The sequence below is a fragment of the Lipophrys pholis genome, assembly GCF_963383615.2.
Source record: "Lipophrys pholis genome assembly, chromosome: 7".
Classification (NCBI taxonomy): domain Eukaryota; kingdom Metazoa; phylum Chordata; class Actinopteri; order Blenniiformes; family Blenniidae; genus Lipophrys; species Lipophrys pholis.
The window spans coordinates 27,331,341-27,353,469 of NC_137638.1; the positions used below are offsets into that span (position 1 = coordinate 27,331,341).

The window sequence follows — 22,129 nt, forward strand, 5'->3', positions numbered from 1 at the left end:
CTCATAGAGAAAAAACCTCCAGTACAAGTCCAGACTCGGGAGAATTTGTGTACAAACGTTGTATGTTCTCCCCGTGCTTATGTGTGTTTCACGAGGTGCTGCAGTTTCTTCACAGTACAAAAGTATGCATTTAGAGTATAAATAAGTAACTTGACTGTCAAGGTTTGTGTTTGCATGTTCACCCTGTGTGCGCATGGAGTTTCTCTCACAATCCCTTCAGCTGGGATCAGCTCCAGGATCAGAACCAGAACCTGTGGTTGGGTCTATGTATTTCTCCATTGTGTGTATTGCACATATTCACTTTACATACAAGCCAATTTATAGTCTCTCAAACTATAATGAATATTTTTTAGGGAGTAATGCAGCACTTTAAGTGGTGGCAGCCAAGGGCACCTCATCTCCATTGCTTGTGAAAATTTACTGTGTAATATTTTACAAATATCTTGAGGGAAATCTATCACACCAAGAAGCAGTGTTAAGGAATAAATGACGTGGGATTTAATCCGTTTCACACATTCCAATACATTTAATATAGATATATGTGTAATTTGTACATAAATGATATATAATGTTCCTAATGACTTTTTAAAGACACAAAATAAACAAGGAAAACTTTTCAAAGGTCCTTAAATTACTTTCCAAATGTCCCACTTGGCAAAAAGGATTACAGCATGTTAAAACATTTTTTATTTATTTTTTTGTTGTATCTTATTTTTCCACAGATTTATTCATCAACGAGAAGTTCAAGTATTCACACACCTTGTTCATGGTTCATTCCATATCATGATGCCATCTAAAGGAATTATTTGTCATTTTGATGGGTTCAGAAGGGACACAATTGTTATGATAACAACCTTAATTTAGAATTAGCAGTACAATCAATCCAGACACTTGTCAAGAGGTTTAAATAGCATTCTCAGACTCAGGCGGATGACAAACTGTTGCTTCTGTTCAGCAACATGACATAAGCAAATTACCCACATAAAGAACCAAGTTTCTATTTTACGCTAAATCCTGTTCTTTTTTCCGAGAGAGCAACAGATGCAGATACATTTACTGTGTTGTTTTCTCACTGCCCAACTAAAATAAGCTTGTAGATAAACATAAATGAGATAAGTCAGTCTGCTAGATGGTCATCCCTCACTATCATTACATACATCACTTTAATGTCATTCTAGTGTATTTGAAATCTTGTTTCAAAGAGTGAGGATGATAAGCAATACTGGAGATGGTCACTTGTAAAACCTTACATGGTTAAATACTCCTCATTAATTTTTTTTCTGCTGGATGTACTTTTTTAAGTTGTTCAGGTGAAGTTTACTTTGAGGTTTACTCTCTCCAATCTGGTTTACGTATGTATCGTGTCATTCTCAGTACTACCAACAGATGGCGACAAAGCAGTTGAAATCTGGTGGAGCTCTTGTGACCACACTGGAATATGATGTCTCTATAAACATTCTGTGTCCTGAATATTACAATATCGAATGAATTGTCATTTATATATGACAATGTGTATAAGTGTGATTATGGATTTATTAGAATGTACTAATTACATTCTTGTTTCTGGAGATTTATGTGCTATCTTGATATTGTTTTATGCATTTAACAGTTGTATTGTGGGTCCCAGCTATTGAGCTGTGTATATCAGCACCAGTAATGCAGTGGCCTTGTCAATGATAGTAAATCCTGTGGCTTAGGTTTACGACCTGATCCCAGTGCTCAGTGTCATGTCCATGTCCCTTCTTATAAATCAAACATTTAGGGGGTTTTCTAAATAATAGTCCAACCATAATGATCTCAAACTGAGCATTGAAAACAAACTATGATTATTATTCTTACTGACGCAATTATGTCAACTTTAAATGCTCTGAAAGGCTGGTGCTTCCTTGTCAAATGGCAAATTAAGATATTTATGTGCACGTTTATTTGGAATATAGGTTATCTATGTAAAAAATATCAATTATATGGTTCATGTTGAAATGTAACTCTGCGTCCTTTGTTTTTATAAGTAAAATGTTGGATAAAAATATAATGCTCCATGAAATGCTTTCAAAAAGTCCACACAATATTACCACAATATTTGATAGTCAGTCATGACACACAGCTGAGGACTGTGCATCACTATTACTTATTTATTTGGTTATTTAAAAAAATATATAAACATATATTGAAAAAAAATATTATTTTATTTTTTATTTATTGATTAGTCCAATAATATATTGAACCAAAAGCAACTATTATGAGTGTTAAATTATGCCTGGTCACATAGGAACTCATTATGTCCAGTCCATACTCGTACATTATGTATGAAAAGGGCTCAATGATACAGCTTAACTGAAATCCTCTATGGGTAATCTCATTATTTTAAGCAGTGATGATTATATTATATTAAGTCATGATGCCAATATTAAATCATATGCTGGGGTGTGTGCATTGTATGTTAATAAGCAGGCGTCAGCAGCGTGTGGGACACATTTCGTGGCATCAGCTGCTGCATATTTTTGCTGCATGTTTGGAAATGAGGGCGCAGCTCTTTGACCACAAGATTGAAGCGCTGAACCACATCCGGTCTGTAACGTAGCCCATGTAGTAAACCTGTGATTGGCATATGCATTTCCGTCATCACGCTCATTAATGTGATCTGTTTCTTAGTTTTACTGGTTAAATTACAGATTTAGTGAGTGTCGACAGCAGACGCTCCGCTGAAGCTTCGTGTCTTCCTGCAGACGGTAAACCGTGTGCGTCCTCTGTTGTTTCCAGTCGGACAAGTTTAGGGACGGAACCCAAACAGCCACGTAGTAAAAGGCGAAGCTCGGGGAAAAAAGGTGAGTGTTTGTTGTCTTTATCAGCTTCTACTGATAATGTCATTAAACAGTTTACCCACGGGGTTTGCAACGTGCTTACAAGATTGTGAGTTATAATTTTATTCAGTTCAAATAGTAGAGGACTCTTTCCTTTTGTAGCGCTGGCTGCTTGAGCTAACGACTTAGCACGTTTAGCTTGACAGGTCCCGTCACAAACACATCGGGCTAGTTAGCTGTCTCGTTAGCATCGCTAGCCACTGTTGTCCGTCTATATTCTTATTAATCTGACTGATGTTGGTGCAGTGAAACAAACCAGTCATGTTAACACTAGCGAACGGGAGTTATGTTCACGTTTCTAAGTGACACCCTTTTGTTTAGACCCGAGCTCAGCAGAAGTAAACCGATAGCAATACTCGCAGCACTACATACCAATAAAATATTAACGTTTAAAATCAAAGTTGCGGCCAGCATATCGAAATTATCTGACAAGACACACCGAGGCGCTTTGAAAAATACCACTGTCACTGCTTCTAAAGCAAATGGCAGTAAATAGAAAATAAAGAGACCCGACGTTAAATTCTTCTGATGCATTTGGGGGCTTGACTAAAATAAATCTGCTCATTGTATAAGCATGCTTCAGTTTTACCTCATCAAAATTCAATAAATCTTCCTCTTTCGCAATAAAACGGCGTGAAGGATAAGCTGTGTCTATTGTTGATTTGATGCAAGATGTAAATCAGTTTCTTGCCGCCAATCCTTTACAGATAATAAAGACGAGCAACATAGTGCAGTTGCTTTTACAATTTTGACTGAAAGTCTACATTTATTGCACAGTATTATGCTTTAATGCACGCTATTCAGGAATGCTTGCAATGCTTTAGCTGTTCAGTTGACATTTATGACAAGGTTTGAATGTCAAACAACTTTCAGCTCAGCCAGACATAAAACTACAAACTTAAAATGATCATACAGTGAGTTCATCCTCTTTTATTCAGCTTCAATAAAGGCAGAATTTACGTTAGATGGTACAACTAGTGAAGTAGCCAGTGAGGGTATATTTAACGTGAGACAATCCACTTAGCTTCCAAGCCAGGCTTTTAACCCCTGAGTTTAGCTTGTGCTATTGAAGCTGAGTGTGTTGTTGCGTAACGTTATTAGTTCCTGAAACGGGTTTGTAGTGAGAAGCTACGACTCCTTATGTTGTGTTGATCTTTGCAAGTGTTGTAATCTACACACAAGGCCTTTGGATGCTTCCTAAACTGGATGTTTATGTTGTTGTCTGCATTCAGACTCGCTCCCGGACTCTGACATGTTCCCAGCTGGCTTCCTCCCTCAGAAGATGGTCTAACACGACACTTTTTTTCCCCAAGTTTTCACCTGTGACTGTCACATCAAGAAATAAGTACTAACCAATTGGCTCAGATGGAGACTATTGCTCATCAAGAAGGCCACACTGTATTATCCAAAGAGAATGAAGCCCATATTGTGGATCATGAAACACCACTGAAACAAGGACTGGAAACCACACAACTCACAAAAGGGGTTCTTCATAATGGTGAGTGCTGATAATGATTTTATTGGATATGATTATTTTGAACAACTTATTAGTATGTGGATATATTGGGTCACATTAAAAGCATTGACGGAGAGCTGTGTGCTTGGATTTGAAAGAGTAAAAAAAAAATTATCTTTTGTTTTATATATATATGACCTTTATGATATGTGGAGCATGCATTCCTTCAGTCTGCTGTACTCAACTCTGCCTTGTGATCTTCAATGTTCTTCCCAGTTAATGCACATTACTAGTGTTGTCTTTTATCCAATACTTGTATTCTGCTATGGATGACCTATTTCGTCGGGTACCACAAAGCTCAATGTTACATGGGTCATTGAACTAATGTCTATAATACTAGACTGAATTTTAATCGGTCATCAACCAGAGAAAAACTGCAGTGCAGAAGCCCTAGGAAGTTAAAAAACTTTGGTATCTATTTTCATTTAGAAGTAGTGATTTAAATTAATCTTATATATTTGATCAAGCATCCTTCCATAGTAAACTTTAAAAAAAGCAAATGTGACGATGAGGCTGCTTTCACAGGGAAAACTCCCCTGCGACATCATGATTTCGTTTGTGTGGCTTCTTGAGTTTTGATCAATAATATCCATTCTTATAGCTTCCATCAGTTTTCAAGGGGTGAAAAAGACATTTTCAAAATCTGAACTAAACATTTCGTTAAACTTTGGTGGGTGCACAGACGTGAATGACTCACCCTTTTCTAACTGCACCCTCACCACAACAGCCAGTGAGAAAAACATTTATGGAAACTTTACCAACCACGTTTTAAGTTTAGGGGAAAAAAAATTGTAGCAATTGTGTTTGATGTAGTCACCTCTTGTTTGAAGCCGACAGGTTAAATTACAGAAGTCACACTAAAAAACCTGGGTTTGCTAATTTAGAAAATAATTAAGTCCTGCCCAATTCTTTAACACAGAAATCCTCTCGTCCGTCTCCTCTAGAATCTGAAAGGAGATTATGAGAAGGCATATCTCAAAGCATCCCACTGGGTCCATAAAAATAATGGATAAATAAAAATGGCGCCCACAAATACATGAAAAAATTCATTAATTCTAATAACAAAGTCCTAGCACAGAAAAAAAAAACAAAGAAAACCTCATTTACTTCCCCTCGTACATTTTCACGCACTATCAAAATGGCAAACTGAAGGTTTTGCAAACACAGAGCGAGAAAAGCCTGCTCTTCATAAGTCCCCCCACCCACACTGATTGCATTCCGGTGTGGATCACTGTGACCAAAATCACAATCCTAAAATTGTCTAACAGTCATTTAAATGTTTGATTTTCTGAAGATGATCCGTCTTTGTAATCATTGCTGCAAGACGACTGTACATACAAGTGAAGGGATGCTTTAGGAACCAAGTGTTACATAAATGTTTCCAGTGTTGCTTGAAGAAGTTGATCAGCCAGTTTGCCGAGAGAACTGCATGTGCCCTGACATTTCAGTAAGAGATTACCGTGACTTATTTGCACATCCCTTTGTGCATTCCTTCCTGCTTCTCTTGTTCTCTCAGGTCCTGTCAGCTCAGATGCGATGCCTAATGGAAATGGACTGGCAGCGGGCCTCGCTGCGGCCGGGGACACCCTTGTTAATGGGTCCCTGGCTTTAGAAACTCCTCCCCAGAGCATCAGCTCACCCGTCAACTCCCAAACCCAAGAGCCCTCCTCAGGTGTGGCTGCTTATCAACCCATGATGCTAGAGAAGTCTGAGGGGGATAGTGCTGAGGTCACGGGTCACAAGGGTGATGCATTGCAGTCTCTCAAACTCAGTATGCCTATGCAGGAGACTGAACTGTGTAAGCATAAATTTATGTGGAGTGAATGCCCCCTCTATTGCCCTCTGTATTTAACCTCATTTGCTGTGGAATGTCTTGGTTTATGGATTTGTGCACACGTCTTTTTATTTAACATCCATGTGTGTGTCTAACCTCAGCTGAAGGATTCAATGAGATTTTCTTTTAGATGTTTGAGACTACCTAATTTCTATAGCTGCCATGGGCTGTTTTGATTGCTTGATTTGACTGGCATTGGTGTTTGATTTTGAACACTGTATGGGCTAATGGCTGCTTTTTTGGAACTAACCCTCTGTCATGGTGTTTTCAGTGGGTTTTTTCAAAGTTTGGCACACTTGCCTCATTCATAGCTATGAGGTTATTATAGGCAATACACAAACTGGTCTGTTGCTTTCAAGCAACTACTCCCACTGACATTATATATATATAGTCCCAAGTTGAGAATTTACATAAAGTACTGTTAATGATGGCTCATGAATATGACTGATTCAGTGTGCATCCGTTTGATGAGTTTCTGGAAGCTGCAAAGCTTATGCAGGCACGGGTGAGGTAAACACTTTATGTAATAAAAACTGGGAAACATGTCATGGATTATCATGTAAAATGATCCACGTGCACACTATAAATCCTCACTTCCTATCAGATGAATGTTTCAGGAGCATATTGTGACTTCTGTCATTCACAAATCTACACTGAATCAGTAAGGCAACGCCAGGCTCATTGCCAGAATGAAGCTTTTGTGATCATTAAATACGACGTGGTGTAAATATTGTGATTTGGTGGAGGTGTTTGTGTTGGTGTGGAGCGATCTTCTGTTTGTCCTAACGTTACCTCCTTTCAGCCAACGAGAAGCCTTCGCTTGAGATGGAGAATGAGGAGAAGATTCGCCTGGAGGCCCGGCGTCGTTTGGAGGAGCAACTCAAACAGTATAGAGTGCAGAGGCATAAGGAGAGAGTGAGTGAATAAACAGACATGTTCAGGTTATGGATGATTGTATTTATCTCTTAACGTAATGATTGAACCCTCTATGTGCCCTCAAAATCCTTGTATGTTCTCGACTACTTTCTCTTTCTCTGTCAGAGTGTTTCCAATACTGAGTAGTAAGTTATGGACATTTAAAGTAAACATGCTGCTCATGTTCTTAGTCAAAGTTTAACCGGATCAGTTGAGAGTTTAACTATTACCGATACCACGGTCTCATAATAGTATGTATGTGAGCAAGTTCCGCTCTTCTGAGTGTGAAGCCCGACATGTCTGATCTGTTTTATTCGAATCAAGCTTGAGTTGCTTCCACTGTGACCTTTGAGCCTTCCTTCTCTTTTATTCAGTCTCACCGCACCACCGCCAAGACCCGACCGTTCAGTACCCTGGATCCAGAGCTCATGCTGCATCCTGAGGCCCTGCCCCGGGCAAACACTCTTGCCTTGACCAAGGAGTATTCATTCCTGAGGACCAGCGTCCCACGTGGTCCCAAACTGGGAAGCCTTGGAATTCCCCCTTCCAAGGAAAAGAAATCCAGGTCACCCCGTCCCAACAAGATCCACTCCTTAGCTGACTATAAGACTCCTGAGAGTGATGGAGGAGGTGGAGGCGGTGGAGGGGGTGTGAAGTCTGCAGATGGCAGCATGAACTCCCTCCAGTCCACCACCAGCTCTGTATCCACATTGTCTGAAGTCGGTGTGATGTCAGAGGGCAGCACCTGCGAGACCGAGGCACAGCTCAGGGACAACGTGTCAGAAATTGACGGCAGCGAAACGGGAGCGAGGGGGAACGACGGCAACGACAGTGACAGCTCTTCCTACAGCAGCATGTCGACTAGAGGGACCTACGCCACGCTCTCTGCAGCAGTGGAAAGGCAGCGGGGACCGTACACGGTGGACGGGAGGGAAATTGCCCCTGAGGCCATGGGACAGTTCCCTTCTCTACAGGAAGTGCTGCAGGCAGCCAGTGAGGAGCAGCACCTGCTGGAACTAGAGCAGGAGAGAGAGGGGACGGCAGAGCCTCGCAGCCGCAGGGACAGTTTCTCCAGCAGGTATTTATTAGTTTACCATGAAGGATGAATATCTGAATGCATTTGATCTCTAATCATTTCAAAATGTCTGAGTTTTGCAATAGTACTTGTGGGTGTAAATGTACTGGTTTTGTGATAAATCTTGTGAATTTGAATTATACTAAATATTTGAAGTAATGCTCTTTTTTAATTTATTTTTGTTTCAGTGTTTCTTTGGAGAGTTCCGTGATGGGACACGATGAAATGCTTCAGGTGCTTAAAGAGAAAATGAGACTTGAAGGCCAGCTGGAGTCCTTGTCATCTGAAGCCAATCAGGTAATGTAAAACACATTTCATCCTATCTTTTGTCCTTTTTCTGCAGACAGCTCACATTCACTCCGTTCACGTTCTATTAAAATGAAAGAACATACCAAATGGCTTTCCCGCTAACTACTTTGCATTTTAATCATCGGCTGTAAGTTACACCTTCTAATGACTGATTAATTAAAGCCATGTTGAACTAATGCATACAAATGATGTGAAAAATATTGCAAAAGAAAGCGATGCAGGGGAGATGGAGGGAGAAACAGGATACAGCGATAGACTTTAAGACTTTAAGAGCAGATCCGCTTCATTGCTGGAGCTTGTCAAAGCTGTCTGTGGATGAAGACAGGCTACACCCTGGACAGTTCACGTCCCAAGTACATCCCAGAGCAAACACAGAGAAACAGTTAGACATGCTTACATCCACACCGGGAATTTTTAGAACCACCAATTACCCTATTAAAATATACCTGTAATAATATGTAGTTATTGTCTTTTAACCTAAAAATTCAGCTTCTCTGGCCTCTAATTTGAAGTTGTGATTAAACCTTCATTAGAATTTAGCCTAATGGCTATAAATCACCCGAGTAGGACGTTAATAAAACTCCACAATATTCGAGAGAGATTGCTGAACAACATGTCTCTGCCTCCAGGCTCTCAAGGAGAAAACTGAGCTACAAGCACAGCTTGCCACAGTGAATGCTCAGCTGCAGGCTAAAAAGGAAGACGCTCAAGTCAGCCAGCAGAAGCAGAGCGCCCTCACCTCCGAGGTTGGCACACTACGTCAGAACTGCGGCCAGCTAGAGAGAGCCATGGTGGAGCTCCAGGGAAGCCTGGAGAGCAAGAACGCCAGTCTGGCTTCTCTGAGCAATGACCTGAAGGTTGCTGAAGAGCAATACAACAGGCTGATGGGGAAGGTGGAGGAGATGCAAAACACGGTGACCTCAAGGGACACCGCAGGTAAGTGGTGAAGAACCACAGAGCTGAAAGCGACTGGATAAAGTCACCCCATTGATTGATTATTTTTATTAACGGGCTGTGTTGATTTTGAACTTTTGCAGTTCAGGAGTTGCGGCAGCAGATGGGTAGTCTTCACAGCCAGCTTCAGCAGGTGCAGCTGGAGCGCAGCACCCTGCAGAGCCGACTAAAGACCTCTCAGGCTGAGATTGATTCACTGCAGCAGGTCAGACAGTGGTACCAGCAGCAGCTGGCTGTGGCCCAGGAGGCCAGAGTCAGACTGCAGGGCGAAATGGCCAACATGCAGGTAAGGTTGATTCTGATATTGTCAGATTACACACTGTGACTAAGAGAAGTCATCCTCAGTGCTTATTTATATTTTCTTCCTCATCAGACTGGACAGATGACTCAGATCGGTGTATTGGAGCATCTCAAGTTGGAAAATGTAACCCTGTCGCATCAACTCACAGAGACCCAACATCGCTCCATCAAAGAAAAAGAACGTATTGCAGTTCAGCTGCAGAGCATTGAGGTATAATTCTCTATCATTCATTCCTAAATGTCCAGTCTCTAGATTTGACTGTTAAATCTCAATGATACATGGAAATAATTTTGTAATAAACAATTTCACATCTATTTCAAGAAAAGGGTGTCCAACTCATTTTAGCACAATTTCATCCAAAGAGGGCCAGACCAGTGAAATAACCTATAAATAATGATGATCTCAAATGTTTCCCTTGGTATGAGTGCATGGAGGTACATACATTTTATTAATTTTTTTTCCCCCAATCAAACGAGTGAATTTAAAAAAATAATTACAATAATACATTTTATTTATCAGTGCTTTTCAGTACACTCAAGTTCACTGTATAGTACACATGTTAAAAATGCAGTTTAAAAGAAACATTCAGGCATTTGCAGCAGACTGACATTGTTTGAAATGAATATGCTTGTTTAAAAAGTGAGTTTTTAAACAAGATGAGTTTTAAGATGAGATTTAAACGTGTCCAGACATTGGATGTAAAGAACACATTTGAACCTGGTGCGATGAGATGTTTAATAATCGTACACCGTCTGTGACATAGGCCGACATGATGACTCAGGAAGCCGCTTACAAGCAAATTCAGGATGCAAAGTCCATGGTTGAAGATGACCTGCAGCACAAACTGGAGGAGTTCGAAGAAGAGCGAGATCAATTAATTAAACTGGCCAACACAGCCAGCACCCTGGAAAGGGAATTGGAGCAGGTAATCAAGCCAAATGTAACTAACATATTGCCAGTGTTGCAGGGGTGTGAGAACATTTGCAGGACTGTCATTTCGTGTCTCTCCTAGGCAAGACTGACCCTGTCCCAGAAGGACTTGCAGCTACAGTCACTTCAGAACGAACATCTGGAGCTGATGCGCCAGCTGACAACCACTCAGGAGAATCTGCACACCAAAGAGCAGTCCATCAACCAGCTGGAGGCCCGGTACCTGGAGCTGGAGGCCCAGCTGGCCGAGCTGCAGACAGAAAGCAGCGCCAAGGACGACAACATCCAGTATCTGCAGAATGAGAAGATTGTCCTGGAGGTGGCGCTGGAAGCCGCCCGGGCAGACAAGAGCCAACTGGACGAAGGTGCCGAGCGGCTCGGGGAGGATGTGCTGGTGGCTTCAGACGTGTTGGATCAGCTCCGACAAGAGGTTCAAGTCAAAGCCAGTCAGGTGCGAGAATGCACACGTGGGGAATTATTTTTCACTCATGGTTTAAAAATGGATGACAACATATGATCTGCGTGTACATTTTGGTAATCCTGAACAATGTGTATTTCAATACTTCACAGATTGAAACTCTACAACAAGAAAATAACTCCCTGAAGAAACAAGCCCAGAAGTTAAAAGAACAGTTCCTGCAACAAAAGGTAAGACATCTCTCCCTTTCTGTTTCTTCACAGCTTCCCGTCAGTCAGTAAAGCCGGTGAGAACTCCGGAGAAGTCGAGCCTGTGAAGACTTTACTTACATTTAAAAGCACTTGGCAGAAATCTCCCGGCTGAGGCTGCCGCTGCCGTAGGAGGAGGCTTTGTAGAGCCTGATGGCTGTCAGATTTTCTGAAGAAAGCCCGAAGTGCTGGGAGACACGCCTCATTGGACTGAAAATGGTGGCTGCTGCTTTATGTTGCATCGACAGGCTGTCACGACCAGAGTGGAGTTAATTGACAAACTGACAGACACAAGAACTGTATTGTATCTCTGTCAAGGACTGAGTTTCTGTAAACTCTATTTATACTCGTGCATTAACCACCACCTCGCTTCATCAAATTCAGTTTGGATTGCTCCTACAAACCATTAAATCTAGTGAATGACGTATGCTACATCTGAAGGAACGGCAAAAATTGGAAGTTTCTGATGATTCAGATCCTTTTGTATGAGGAATTACTTATTAACCCTTTATAGGACCAGTATATGGTAGCTTCCTCATTTCTTCCTGTTTCTTCCAAACTAACAAAGATGAGTCACTGACAAACACAGACGACATGAACAAATATTTTGTTATGTTCAAAATATTATTTTCCAAATTAATAAAAATAGAAAATAAAATAATTTTCTTAATGACAATGCATGACATTTCTGCCTCAAACATATTAATCTATTGACACACAGCGATTTATTTTGTCTCTCTGCTCCTTGCTGTTGGTGCACAGGGTCACCAGATCAATGCTTTTATATTTATTATTGATAAAATGTGAAACAATGTGACACCATATTTAATCACAATACCCATAAAACATGTCATAATGGACATTTATGTAATCATTTTGAGTGTATTTTTGTTGCAAATAATGCATTATGATGTCGGACAGAAGTAGTTAATAATGTGTCAAAATGGATTTATAACCTTTTACAGACGTCCAGTGTGAAATAATTTTAAACTGTGCTTTTTCTGACAGATGTTATCACAGATAAATGGTAACTTATTTTTTAATTTTGTTACTTTTTCCTTACAATGTCCTTTTAAAAAGTCCCCAAAGTAAAAGTTTTTCACTTTCAAGCGTCTTAGTGACCGCTCAATAAAAGGTTTAATGTGCATGTGGTGCTATGAATAAAGTAAAACGAGGTACTGTCAGTATTGGTCAAAGGAAAGTGTGCAGCTCCTCTGGCTGTTTCAAACTTAGAACTGAGCAAAAACATTCACTCCTCTCATAAAAATGCTATCGGATTTCATTTTTTAATGCACAATACATACATGGCACACCACAGTCCTGTTGCTATACATTGATTAAAATTGAATGAATTATTTTAATAAATTCAAGATTTGATATGGTCTGCCTGCAGAAAAGCCAACAATGCACTGCAGCTTTCCTTTAAAGGGTTTCTGAAATATTTTAGTTTTTATACATGCGAGTTTCAAGAAAAGGCAAATTTGAAGAGTGAAGAAAAGGCCCATACAACTGAGTATGCATATCAAGTTTTGCTTCAGTTAAAATGTGTCACTCAACCGTAGCAATGATGCAGTGTGGGATTTAGATCCTGTTCCAGCCCTCGCTCCTGCAGTCTATGAAAAATCTATTTCCCACCGTTTCAGTCGAGGCAAAATGTGAGCAAGGAAAGACTTCATTAGTGTTCTCCGGGAACGGTCCATTCAGATCACAATGTTGTTGTCTTCGCAGGTGATGGTGGAAGCGTACCGCCGGGATGCCAGCTCCAAAGACCAGCTGATCAGCGAGCTCAAGTCCACCAAGAAGCGTCTGTTGGCTGAGGTGAAGGACTTGAAGCAGGAGCTGATAAGCTCTCAGGGGGAGAAGCAGAAGGCAGAACTCGAGCAGGCTCGGCTGCAGAAGGAGGTGGTGAGAGTCCAGGAGCAGATGAGCAACATGGAAGCCCATCTGCAGGCCATTCAGACAGAAAGGGATCAGCTGGAAACCCAGATTCAGGTATTGGTGAGATCTCTGTAAATACCTTGCATTATATGCTCCCATTTTGTTTTGTAATGAGACATGTTTGGTTTTCCTCCCATCCCAGTCGCTGCAGTTTGATCAGAACCAGCTCGCGGCAGTGACACAGGACAATGAGGGTTTGAGGAAACAGGTGGAACAGATGGAGGCAGAAGCGAAAAAGTGAGTCACGCTTTGGAGATTGGAGGAGTTTTAATCATTCTAGCCACAGTGACTTGGACCGTGTTGCAGAATTCAGCTTTTGTGCGCTATTTATAAACATAAATATGGGACAATGCTTATACAATGTCTGATTGCCAAACACTATTATGAGTCAGTACATGTGGTTATAAGAAGTGCATCTACCCATTTTATAACACTGAACATGAAAACAAAATGTGGTATTTCTCTGATGCACACTGACATCTTGTGTTCCTGTGTGATTCATCAACATTAATTCTGATGTCCATGAACACAGGGCCATCTCGGAGCAGAAAGTGCGCATGAAGAGACTGGGGACGGATTTGACCAGTGCTCAGAAGGAGATGAAGGCCAAACACAAGGCCTACGAGAACGCCGTGGGCATTCTGAGCAGGAGGCTCCAAGAGGCTCTGATGGACAAAGAGACCACCGAGGCCGAGCTGGTCAAACTCAAAGCTCAGGTGTCAGATGGGGGAAACAGCCTGGCTCTCCAGGTAAAGCAACGAGCTGCCAGTCAAGGCCCTTTTAACAAAGTAATGTTTTCCACTGAAATTCTGCAAACTTCCGTTGCCTTTCAGAGGTTTGCTGAAACAACAGTGGTGGTTTAAATTACTGAGTTATTGTGAAGAGTGGAACTTTTTTGAAGTGCACTGATCTGTGCAAATGAGGAAAATGTTTGTTTTTAAACCCACATTACTGCAGTTGTTTCTGAAAATGCAACAGTGATGCAGTTTCCACTCAATCGTTGTGAAAATACGGTCTCAAACATCAGATCCGCCGCCCGTCGTGCTTGGAAATACTTTAAAATATTAAATGCTGCGTTTGGAAGACCAAAACTTCAACGACCACTCTGCTGCCACATTTACAAATCTCCGACAAAACTCTAAATTGGAAAACCCCATTTAGCCACAAAGCCAATGTCGTATTATTGTTGTATTGTGGCTCCACCAGGATTAAACAAATGTGAAATGAAGTTTGCTAAATTGAGTGTCATGTTTTAGTCATTTCATTTGGAAATGTCATTTTTGATGTCTGATTAAAAACTAAGCAAAAATACAGATTCTTTTATATTTAAGAAGAATGATACTTGTGGAAAGGCACAATTCTAAAGCGAGTTCAGTGTTTGATGGTGCTTTGGAGTTCACTTGAGATTTCTCATCTCTGTTGACTGTTAGCACCTGAACTGGAGTGATCGGAATCACAACTGATGGGATACACTTTATTTATTAGTTTTACCACGGAAACAAAACGTTTAATTTTCTGTTTTCCCCCGTTTGCTGTAAAATATGAGTGCAGTTGCTGCCCCACACACTGAAATCCACACTTTGTATATTCTAGGAGAAAGTTGAGACTCTCCAGGCTGAGCTGCAGGTTGTGACCAGCAGCAAGACGATGCTCGAGAAAGAGCTGCAGGAAGTGATCAACCTCACTTCCACAGAGCTGGAGGAGTACCAGGAGAAGGTCCTGGAGCTCGAGGATGAGGTATTTTATCTTTTACGGACTCGGAGCTGCTTATTTCTCATGAAGCTGTCATGACCAACATATGTACTGTCACAGAAATCATGCATGCTTTGGTGTATTCATGACAAGTAAATCAAATTTACAGCTTCAGGAGTCTCGTTGCTTCAAGAAGCGCATCAGAAAGCTTGAAGACGCCAACAAGAAGTTGGCGCTTGAGCTGGAACATGAAAAGGGAAAACTCGCTGGATTAGCACAGTCCCACAATTCACTGCGGGAACACTCCAACATTTTGGAATCGGCCTTAGCAAAGAGGGAGGCAGATCTCGTCCAGCTCAACTTACAGGTAGGAAATTACTTTGGAACTCGTAGTGGTAATATATTCTGTATCGACCGTGTTTGTTTACTGTCACATGCGGCAAATAGAAATAAAGTAATGGAAATGTAATTTCAGGTTCAAGCTGTCCTGAAGCGTAAAGAGGAGGAGGACCAGCAAATGAAACAGATGGTACAAACTCTGCAGCATGCTTTGGAGAAAGAGAAAACCAAAGTCAAGGATCTGAAGGAGCAGGTATGATCTCATCACAGCAGATCTGAAATATTTACTGCTTGCCTGTAAGAAGAAACAGCATTTTAGATTACGAATGACCTCAGTGAGGGTTTGTGTTTGGCTGCTCCCACCCGGGATCGCCACAGTGGGTCGTGTGAGCTGCGTGGTTTCATTTTAAGTTATAACTCAATCAGAACAGTTCTGGGTTTAGATGGCCTCTCGGTGGTATCTCCATCACCAGTGAAATTCAAACTTCTGAGGAATTAATCAGTGAATTGCTTTTTTAAAAACCAAAGTACAAGATCATTTCTGTACCTTTTTTTTTTTTTCTCTTATCTAAATGTTTTGCACGATTTCTTACATATATCTTCAGTAAACATGAAATAATTATCCTCATATTAGCAATCTAATTGTAATATTACTAATATTGTCAATTGATTTAAAAAAAATAATTAACTAATTGCACAATTTTCTGTAATTAATTGCGATTAATCGCATTGTTTTCCTACTGAAGCTTGTAATGGATATTTCTTCAGGGAAAACCACAGAATTAATGTCGACTCAACACACACAGACTATATTTAAATTCAAAGACCATTTTTATAACGTCCTTTTAGCTTTGCATGAAACTGTTTCTCTCCAAGATTAGCAAAATAATAACAACGTAAATATAGAAATTAATAAACATCTAACATAAGTCTGAGTTTTGTTAAAGTGCAGCTCCATCACTTTGAGAATTAGAATATTTCTAGAAACAAAGTTGTTAATATACTGTAATACACACACACACACACACACACACACACACACACGCACAGTAAACAGGAGAGCCAGGGGAAGAGAGAGGAGAAAAAAGGCAACCTGCTGTTTTGCTGCAGAATTACGTCTGTGGTCGTTAAATTCGACTTCACAAAGTAAAACTAAAGACTTTCACTTTCTCAATCCAGGAAACTCTTTAAAATGAAACTTTCTGCCCTAATATTATTCCACTCGGTATTGTGCTGCTCTGGAGTCACGGTGCTGCGCCCAGATGCTGCACATGCTGCTGCTCCTGTAAGGGAGTGTAAAAACAAAAAGTAAATAAAACTGCGTTAATCACGTAAAAAAGAATTTTGAACAACTTAAGCGATTCAAATCAATTTATTAAATTAACACGTTATTTTTGACAGCACTAAATATTACATTTATTAAATTATTTACAAAGTACCCAGTGGGACTAAACTAATATTTTTTTCTAAAACAACCTTTTCTCTATATGTCTCTATATATCTTTATGTCAAGGTTTTGTGATTTCTACAGGTTTTTTTTAATAACTTACATTTGAACCTTCTCAGATTTACCCCACACACTCAATTGAACACTTTACTAACCTTTTTCCCCATTAAATTTTTCTAAGAATGAGTAATTTACATGTATTCACGTAGTTTTTGCTTCACACAGTCCTCCTTGATAAAATGTTTCCAGATTGATTGAAAAATATATCTGTGAATTCGATGAGGAGCCGTGAGCCGCTTCAGTGTTTCTATTCTATCAGTTGTAATGATGTGATCTGTCCTTTAGGTGGCAGCAGCAAAGGCTGAGGCAGCCCACAACAGACGGCACTACAGGGCTGCCATGCTGGAGCTGTCCGAGATCAAGAAAGACCTGCAGGCCAAAGAGGACTTGGTCAAATCTCTGCAGAGTGAAGCCCACAAACTACAGTATGGATATTTGTTTTTTCTGACAAATGCAAATGGATATAAATTTCAGTTTTGATCTAATATGTTACAGACTTGTCACAAGTTGCACATCAGTCACTTTTAATATAATGTGTCACCCTGCAGAGCTCAGGATGAGCAGCATGCTCAGGAGGTCTCCAAGTTCCAGGAGGAGTTGGCAGAGGCTCACTCACAACTCCAGATCCTCCAAAAACAACTCGATGAGGAACTGTCCAAACAACCCCTCACCAACCAAGAGGCAAGAACACTGGACCAGACTAATAATGTTTCTTATTACTCAGGTCGTAAATCATATCTTCACAAAGAAAAGGATTTCCTTTGCTTGTTGACATGAGGATTGTTAGTCGGTTAAACCAGTTAGTGCTTTGTTCATATACAAGGTCACTTAACTGCCCTCAGCCGCCCACTAGAGTCAATGTGACAGAGCGGTCAGCCAGCAGTCTCCCTCCACAGTTTTTAAAAAACACCGCAGGAAGTTCAAAGTGATGTAATGCCACGAGTCCAACAGCATTTGTCAGAATTGCCACGTAGATGTACACGTAGACTGTGTCTGGTTTGATGCTGTTTACACAGAGACGCTGTAATCCCTTCGCTTTGAGAAGGTAGAGCTTTTTATCACTACCGTGACCTCACATGGTCTGATTCCACTTGAATTTGTTGACTGTGCAGTCAAAGTTAATGGAATAATTTGAACCAGAATGTTTTTTGCCAAATATTGACTTTTTTTCCAAAGCGTTTCCTTTCTAAGACTAATCAAACAGACAGAGGAGTTACTTGTTAGAAGCCAATATCCTTGGTAAATAAGTGATTTTTTTGTTTGTTTGCAGTGATATTAATGACAGTCATTGGTTTGTATTATAGTGACACTAACATGTATTTTATTTTATGTTTTTACTCGTTCAGGTTGAAGACTTGAAGTGGGAGGTGGAGCAGCGGCAGAGGGAGATTGAGGCTCAGAAGCAGCAGGTGGAGATGATGGAGCAGTGTCACCACCAGGAGCTGGACAACCTGCAGATGGCTCTGCAGGCAAGCTTTCTCTTAATCATAACCTTAGATTTTCTATGGAACTTTGGTTTGACAGCGGCCACATTTACAACAGCACAAATTATTGCAGCTTCCATCCCCCCCTTTTTTTTTCTTCCAGATGATTTGTAACCATAATAATGTGTTTGTGTGTTTCAGAACATCAAAGTGGAGCTGGAGTCTGTGCAGGAGGAGATGAGTAGCACCAGGAAGGACAAGTTCATGCTGCAGGCCAAAGTGGGCGAGCTGAGAAACAGCATGAAAACAGTCCTGCTGCAGAACCAGCAACTGAAACAGGACTTCAAACAGAGTCGTCTGAGGAAAGTACGTCATGTGTTTGTGTTATTTTGTATCCCCTGTTCTCTTTGTGGTGTGGCACGGTGTCGTTCTCACCTCATTGTAAGAACCTTGTGAGTTTGAATACAACCCCTTGTGCATGCAGAAGCATATATTCTAGTGATTGGCATGCAAAATTACTAAAATATTTAAAGGTGGAATGAAAACTAGTCTCTGACACTTGGTGAAAAATTTATCTGTTGCTTTTTTAATATTTGAATAATATTTATTATATTAATCTTTTTAACACTGACCAGTGATATTACATTTGTTTTAATATGCATTTAACAATGCTGATGGATTTCACAGACCTAAAATATCAAAGATGAACAAAAACTGTTTCTCTTTGAAAAACCTCCCAGCTGAAGTCCACAAAGTGTATCTTAGCGTTTCACACAGACTGTTTGCTGCGATGCTTTTCTGCAGCTGGTTGTACCCATTAATTTGTACTGGATGAGTAATGCTTACAACGCCAGCGCCTCCTCTTTAAATGTCAGAGCTGTTAGTAAACTGCCAACAAGGAAATGCCCACTGTGGATGAATTACTGACCGCGTCCCCCTATAATGATGTTGGAGCAGCAGCGCATGGAGCTGAAGAGTGAGGGGAACCCCTCCAACCCAGTGACGCCGGTTAAAATCCCAGATTGTCCTGTGCCTGCCTCTCTGCTGGATGAGCTGTTGAAGCCATCGACCTCCGTCAACAAGGAGCCGCTCAACAACCTGCACAACTGTCTACGGCTGCTCAAGTACGCCTTTTATTAAAATAAATATCTGAGACTTTTTCATCTGCAAGCCGGTTATCCAAACGCTAATAGGCACACTGTTTATTTCTCTCTGGCTTCCTTGCAGAGAGGAGATGGACAGCCTCCAGAGGCAGATGGAAGAACACACTGTCACAGTACATGAGTCAATGGGCTCGTGGACAAACACAGAGGAGGGACTGGCTCAGCTGGAGCCTCAAGACGACGTCTCCAAACCATCAGCAGTGCTAAACAACACGGCGGTGGAAAATAACAAGGAGGCGGAGCAACAGCAGTCATAACAAAGTAACTTTTTCTCAGGCCAATAGAGGGAGAGTGGAGTTTTATCCACAAAGGCACTTTTTAGCCCCCCTGTTCCCTTTCTCATTTCTAATCGATTGCTGCCAACATTTGGCATTCCTCCCATCGGCACAGAGGAGCTTTTTCATAGTAATACTTTATATACCATAGCTTTATTCTTTCCTTTTTATTTGACGGTTGTTCATATTTGTGTTATGCATTTTGTCACATTTATTTATTTAGATTTGATAAATTAAAAAGGTTTATCTTTAACAGCCTCTCCGAGAGGACCCCCCCCCCCCACCCCCACCCCCACCCCCTCCACACACACACCCACACACATTCTTTAGTTATCACTGATCCAGATGGGATCTCTGTTAAAGTTCATCTTTAAACCCCCTTCCCAAGTCATTTATAGAGATTATCCTCATACTGCTAAACAGAAGGCTTTGATGCTGTATTCTAGTGGCTGAGATCATAAAAAGTATTTTCAGCGAATAGGGGTGAAGAAGAAAAAGAAAAAACAGCCAGGAGTCTGCCATCAGGCTGACTGTGACCTGTTCTTCCATTCATCTGTGCCTGTGTATGCGTCAACGTCACTCATCTACTGTAACTGACATGGTCGCACATTCACATGATTTCTACGCAGCCTGTGGTGGAACACGATCACTCTCGTTGCGGTTTCATTTTGTTTTGGTATCGCCTCATGTTAAGATGCAGTGTTTGTTTAATGTAACCATATCACCCTCGGTTCTTGAACTCTTTAAAAAAAAAAAAATACAACATTAATCTCAGTTACGTTCGTTAGCATGGACTGCAGTAATGTGTACGCAAAAAAAAAAGAAGAAGAAGAAGAAGCCTTAAACAATCTTTGAGATGCCCGAAAGGACTAAGTGTCTGTGTGAATGAGTGTATTCCTGCTGAGGGAGCGTGCAAAAATGTTCTGTTCTATTGTATATGTGTGCAAATCCTTACTGAAGGACATTCTAATATCAAATACGTTTATCACAACTGACTTTGCACACCAGACGGTCGAAACAAAACTGACTTTCTAAGTTTGTAAGATTGAAACTGAAAAAAAGTCACTACTTTGAGTTGACAGCCAGTTTAATGAGAGGTGTTGATTTTTATTTTATTTTTTGTTGTTGTTGATGCGCTCGGTACATACTGTATTTACAAAAAAAAAAAGAAGAAAGATTACCCCTGATTCACATGTTATTGTTAAGCTCTGTTTCTTGGGTTAAGGGATACGTTTATTGTTTCCAGAGGTTAATATATATGTATACATATGTTCTTTTTCTATTATTGTATATTGAACATACTTGTTCCAAAGTGTAAAGAGGAAAAAAAATACAAGACGTCACACGCGAACCATGAATCTGATTCAGCTGTACGAAGTCTTGAGTGTTGAAAGGTCATAGGATGATGCAGAATCTCTCTGCTTGCAGTCATGTTGGGACTCAGTCATGGTCTTTAAGTTATATAGTAATAAAAACTCAATACTTGTGTGCTTGATGAATTCAAAAGGGACCGTAAATTTTTTTGGAGAGGAATGCTTATGTAGGCAACTAACAAACTGTACTGGTAAACTCTGGTCGAGAAAAAGACATTTTTTGGCCTGTATCCACTATGCTTAAACTTTTATTTTTTTTTTCTTTCAAAGCGTGGAATGGATTTATTCCAGATTTAACATTTGTGTTGGAATATGTGATTGTATTTATCATAAAATTGCACTATTCATCTGTCATAGCTTGTGCTCATTCATGAGTTAAGGAATCCAGTCTTGCTACTCCAGGGGTCGATTTAACGTGGTTTTCTTCTTTTGCTCACTTAGAATGTGACATTAATTACAAATTACCAATAATACATTTTAGGAAAAACCATTTTGTTTTGTATTCATTGACAATGGTGAGTCGCTCCACTGTTTAGTCAGACCTCATTCGATGCACTTTGTGCTGTACCTACTTATCAAGCCATTTATGGACCATGAGTAAAAAGCAGGTTTCACACTGACTGGGCAGCTCACCAGTCCATCACAAAGTAAACAGATGCACCTATGGAACATTTAACCAACCTTAAATGCATGTTTCCGAACTGTGGGGAGATATTGAAGGAGAAATCCCATTCACATACACGGATAAAATGCAAACTGTACAGAAAGTAAAGACGTGGCTTTTTGGGGGTCTGCTATAATTATATTTATGACAAGTTGTAAAATGCTTAGCTGCAATAATAGATTTTTTTTTTTTACTGTGTATATTGCTCTTTTATCTGATGTCCTTTCAGTTTGACTGTCACCTGTCATCCCGCGCCAGTTGAAAAATATCCCCCGTTTTGTTTTCAGTCACAAATCACACCATGCTCATTAATGAATAATGCTCCATTAGTGGAAGAATCTCTGCAGTCTTGGTTTCCCTGGATGGTTCTACTCAAGCACCACACTATCAACA

The 22,129-nt window shown here is 40.5% G+C and overlaps 1 protein-coding gene across 1 annotated transcript; it reads left to right on the forward strand.

Moving 5' to 3' along the window:
* The first annotated feature begins 2,766 nt into the window (after positions 1–2,766).
* On the forward strand, positions 2,767–20,600 carry golga3 (golgin A3). The gene is made up of 24 exons (XM_080467688.1): positions 2,767–2,825; positions 4,094–4,359; positions 5,894–6,175; positions 7,014–7,126; positions 7,501–8,204; positions 8,390–8,498; positions 9,140–9,446; positions 9,548–9,750; positions 9,838–9,975; positions 10,529–10,690; positions 10,778–11,146; positions 11,266–11,343; positions 13,090–13,353; positions 13,442–13,536; positions 13,832–14,048; positions 14,893–15,036; positions 15,161–15,358; positions 15,467–15,583; positions 17,123–17,262; positions 17,386–17,518; positions 18,184–18,306; positions 18,463–18,627; positions 19,219–19,385; positions 19,489–20,600. The coding sequence occupies exons 2-24, from the start codon at positions 4,227–4,229 to the stop codon at positions 19,679–19,681; spliced, it is 4,554 nt and encodes a 1,517-aa protein (XP_080323814.1). The 5' UTR covers positions 2,767–2,825; positions 4,094–4,226; the 3' UTR covers positions 19,682–20,600.
* Positions 20,601–22,129: the final 1,529 nt, after the last annotated feature.

Bases quoted from the DNA above. Each gene is read 5' to 3' on its own strand.
- golga3 (XM_080467688.1), top strand. From the start codon at position 4,227: ATGGAGACTATTGCTCATCAAGAAGGCCACACTGTATTATCCAAAGAG. The intron at 13,537-13,831 runs GTGAGTCACGCT...CCATGAACACAG, and splicing joins ATGGAGGCAGAAGCGAAAAA to GGCCATCTCGGAGCAGAAAG. The intron at 15,359-15,466 runs GTAGGAAATTAC...ATGTAATTTCAG, and splicing joins TCGTCCAGCTCAACTTACAG to GTTCAAGCTGTCCTGAAGCG.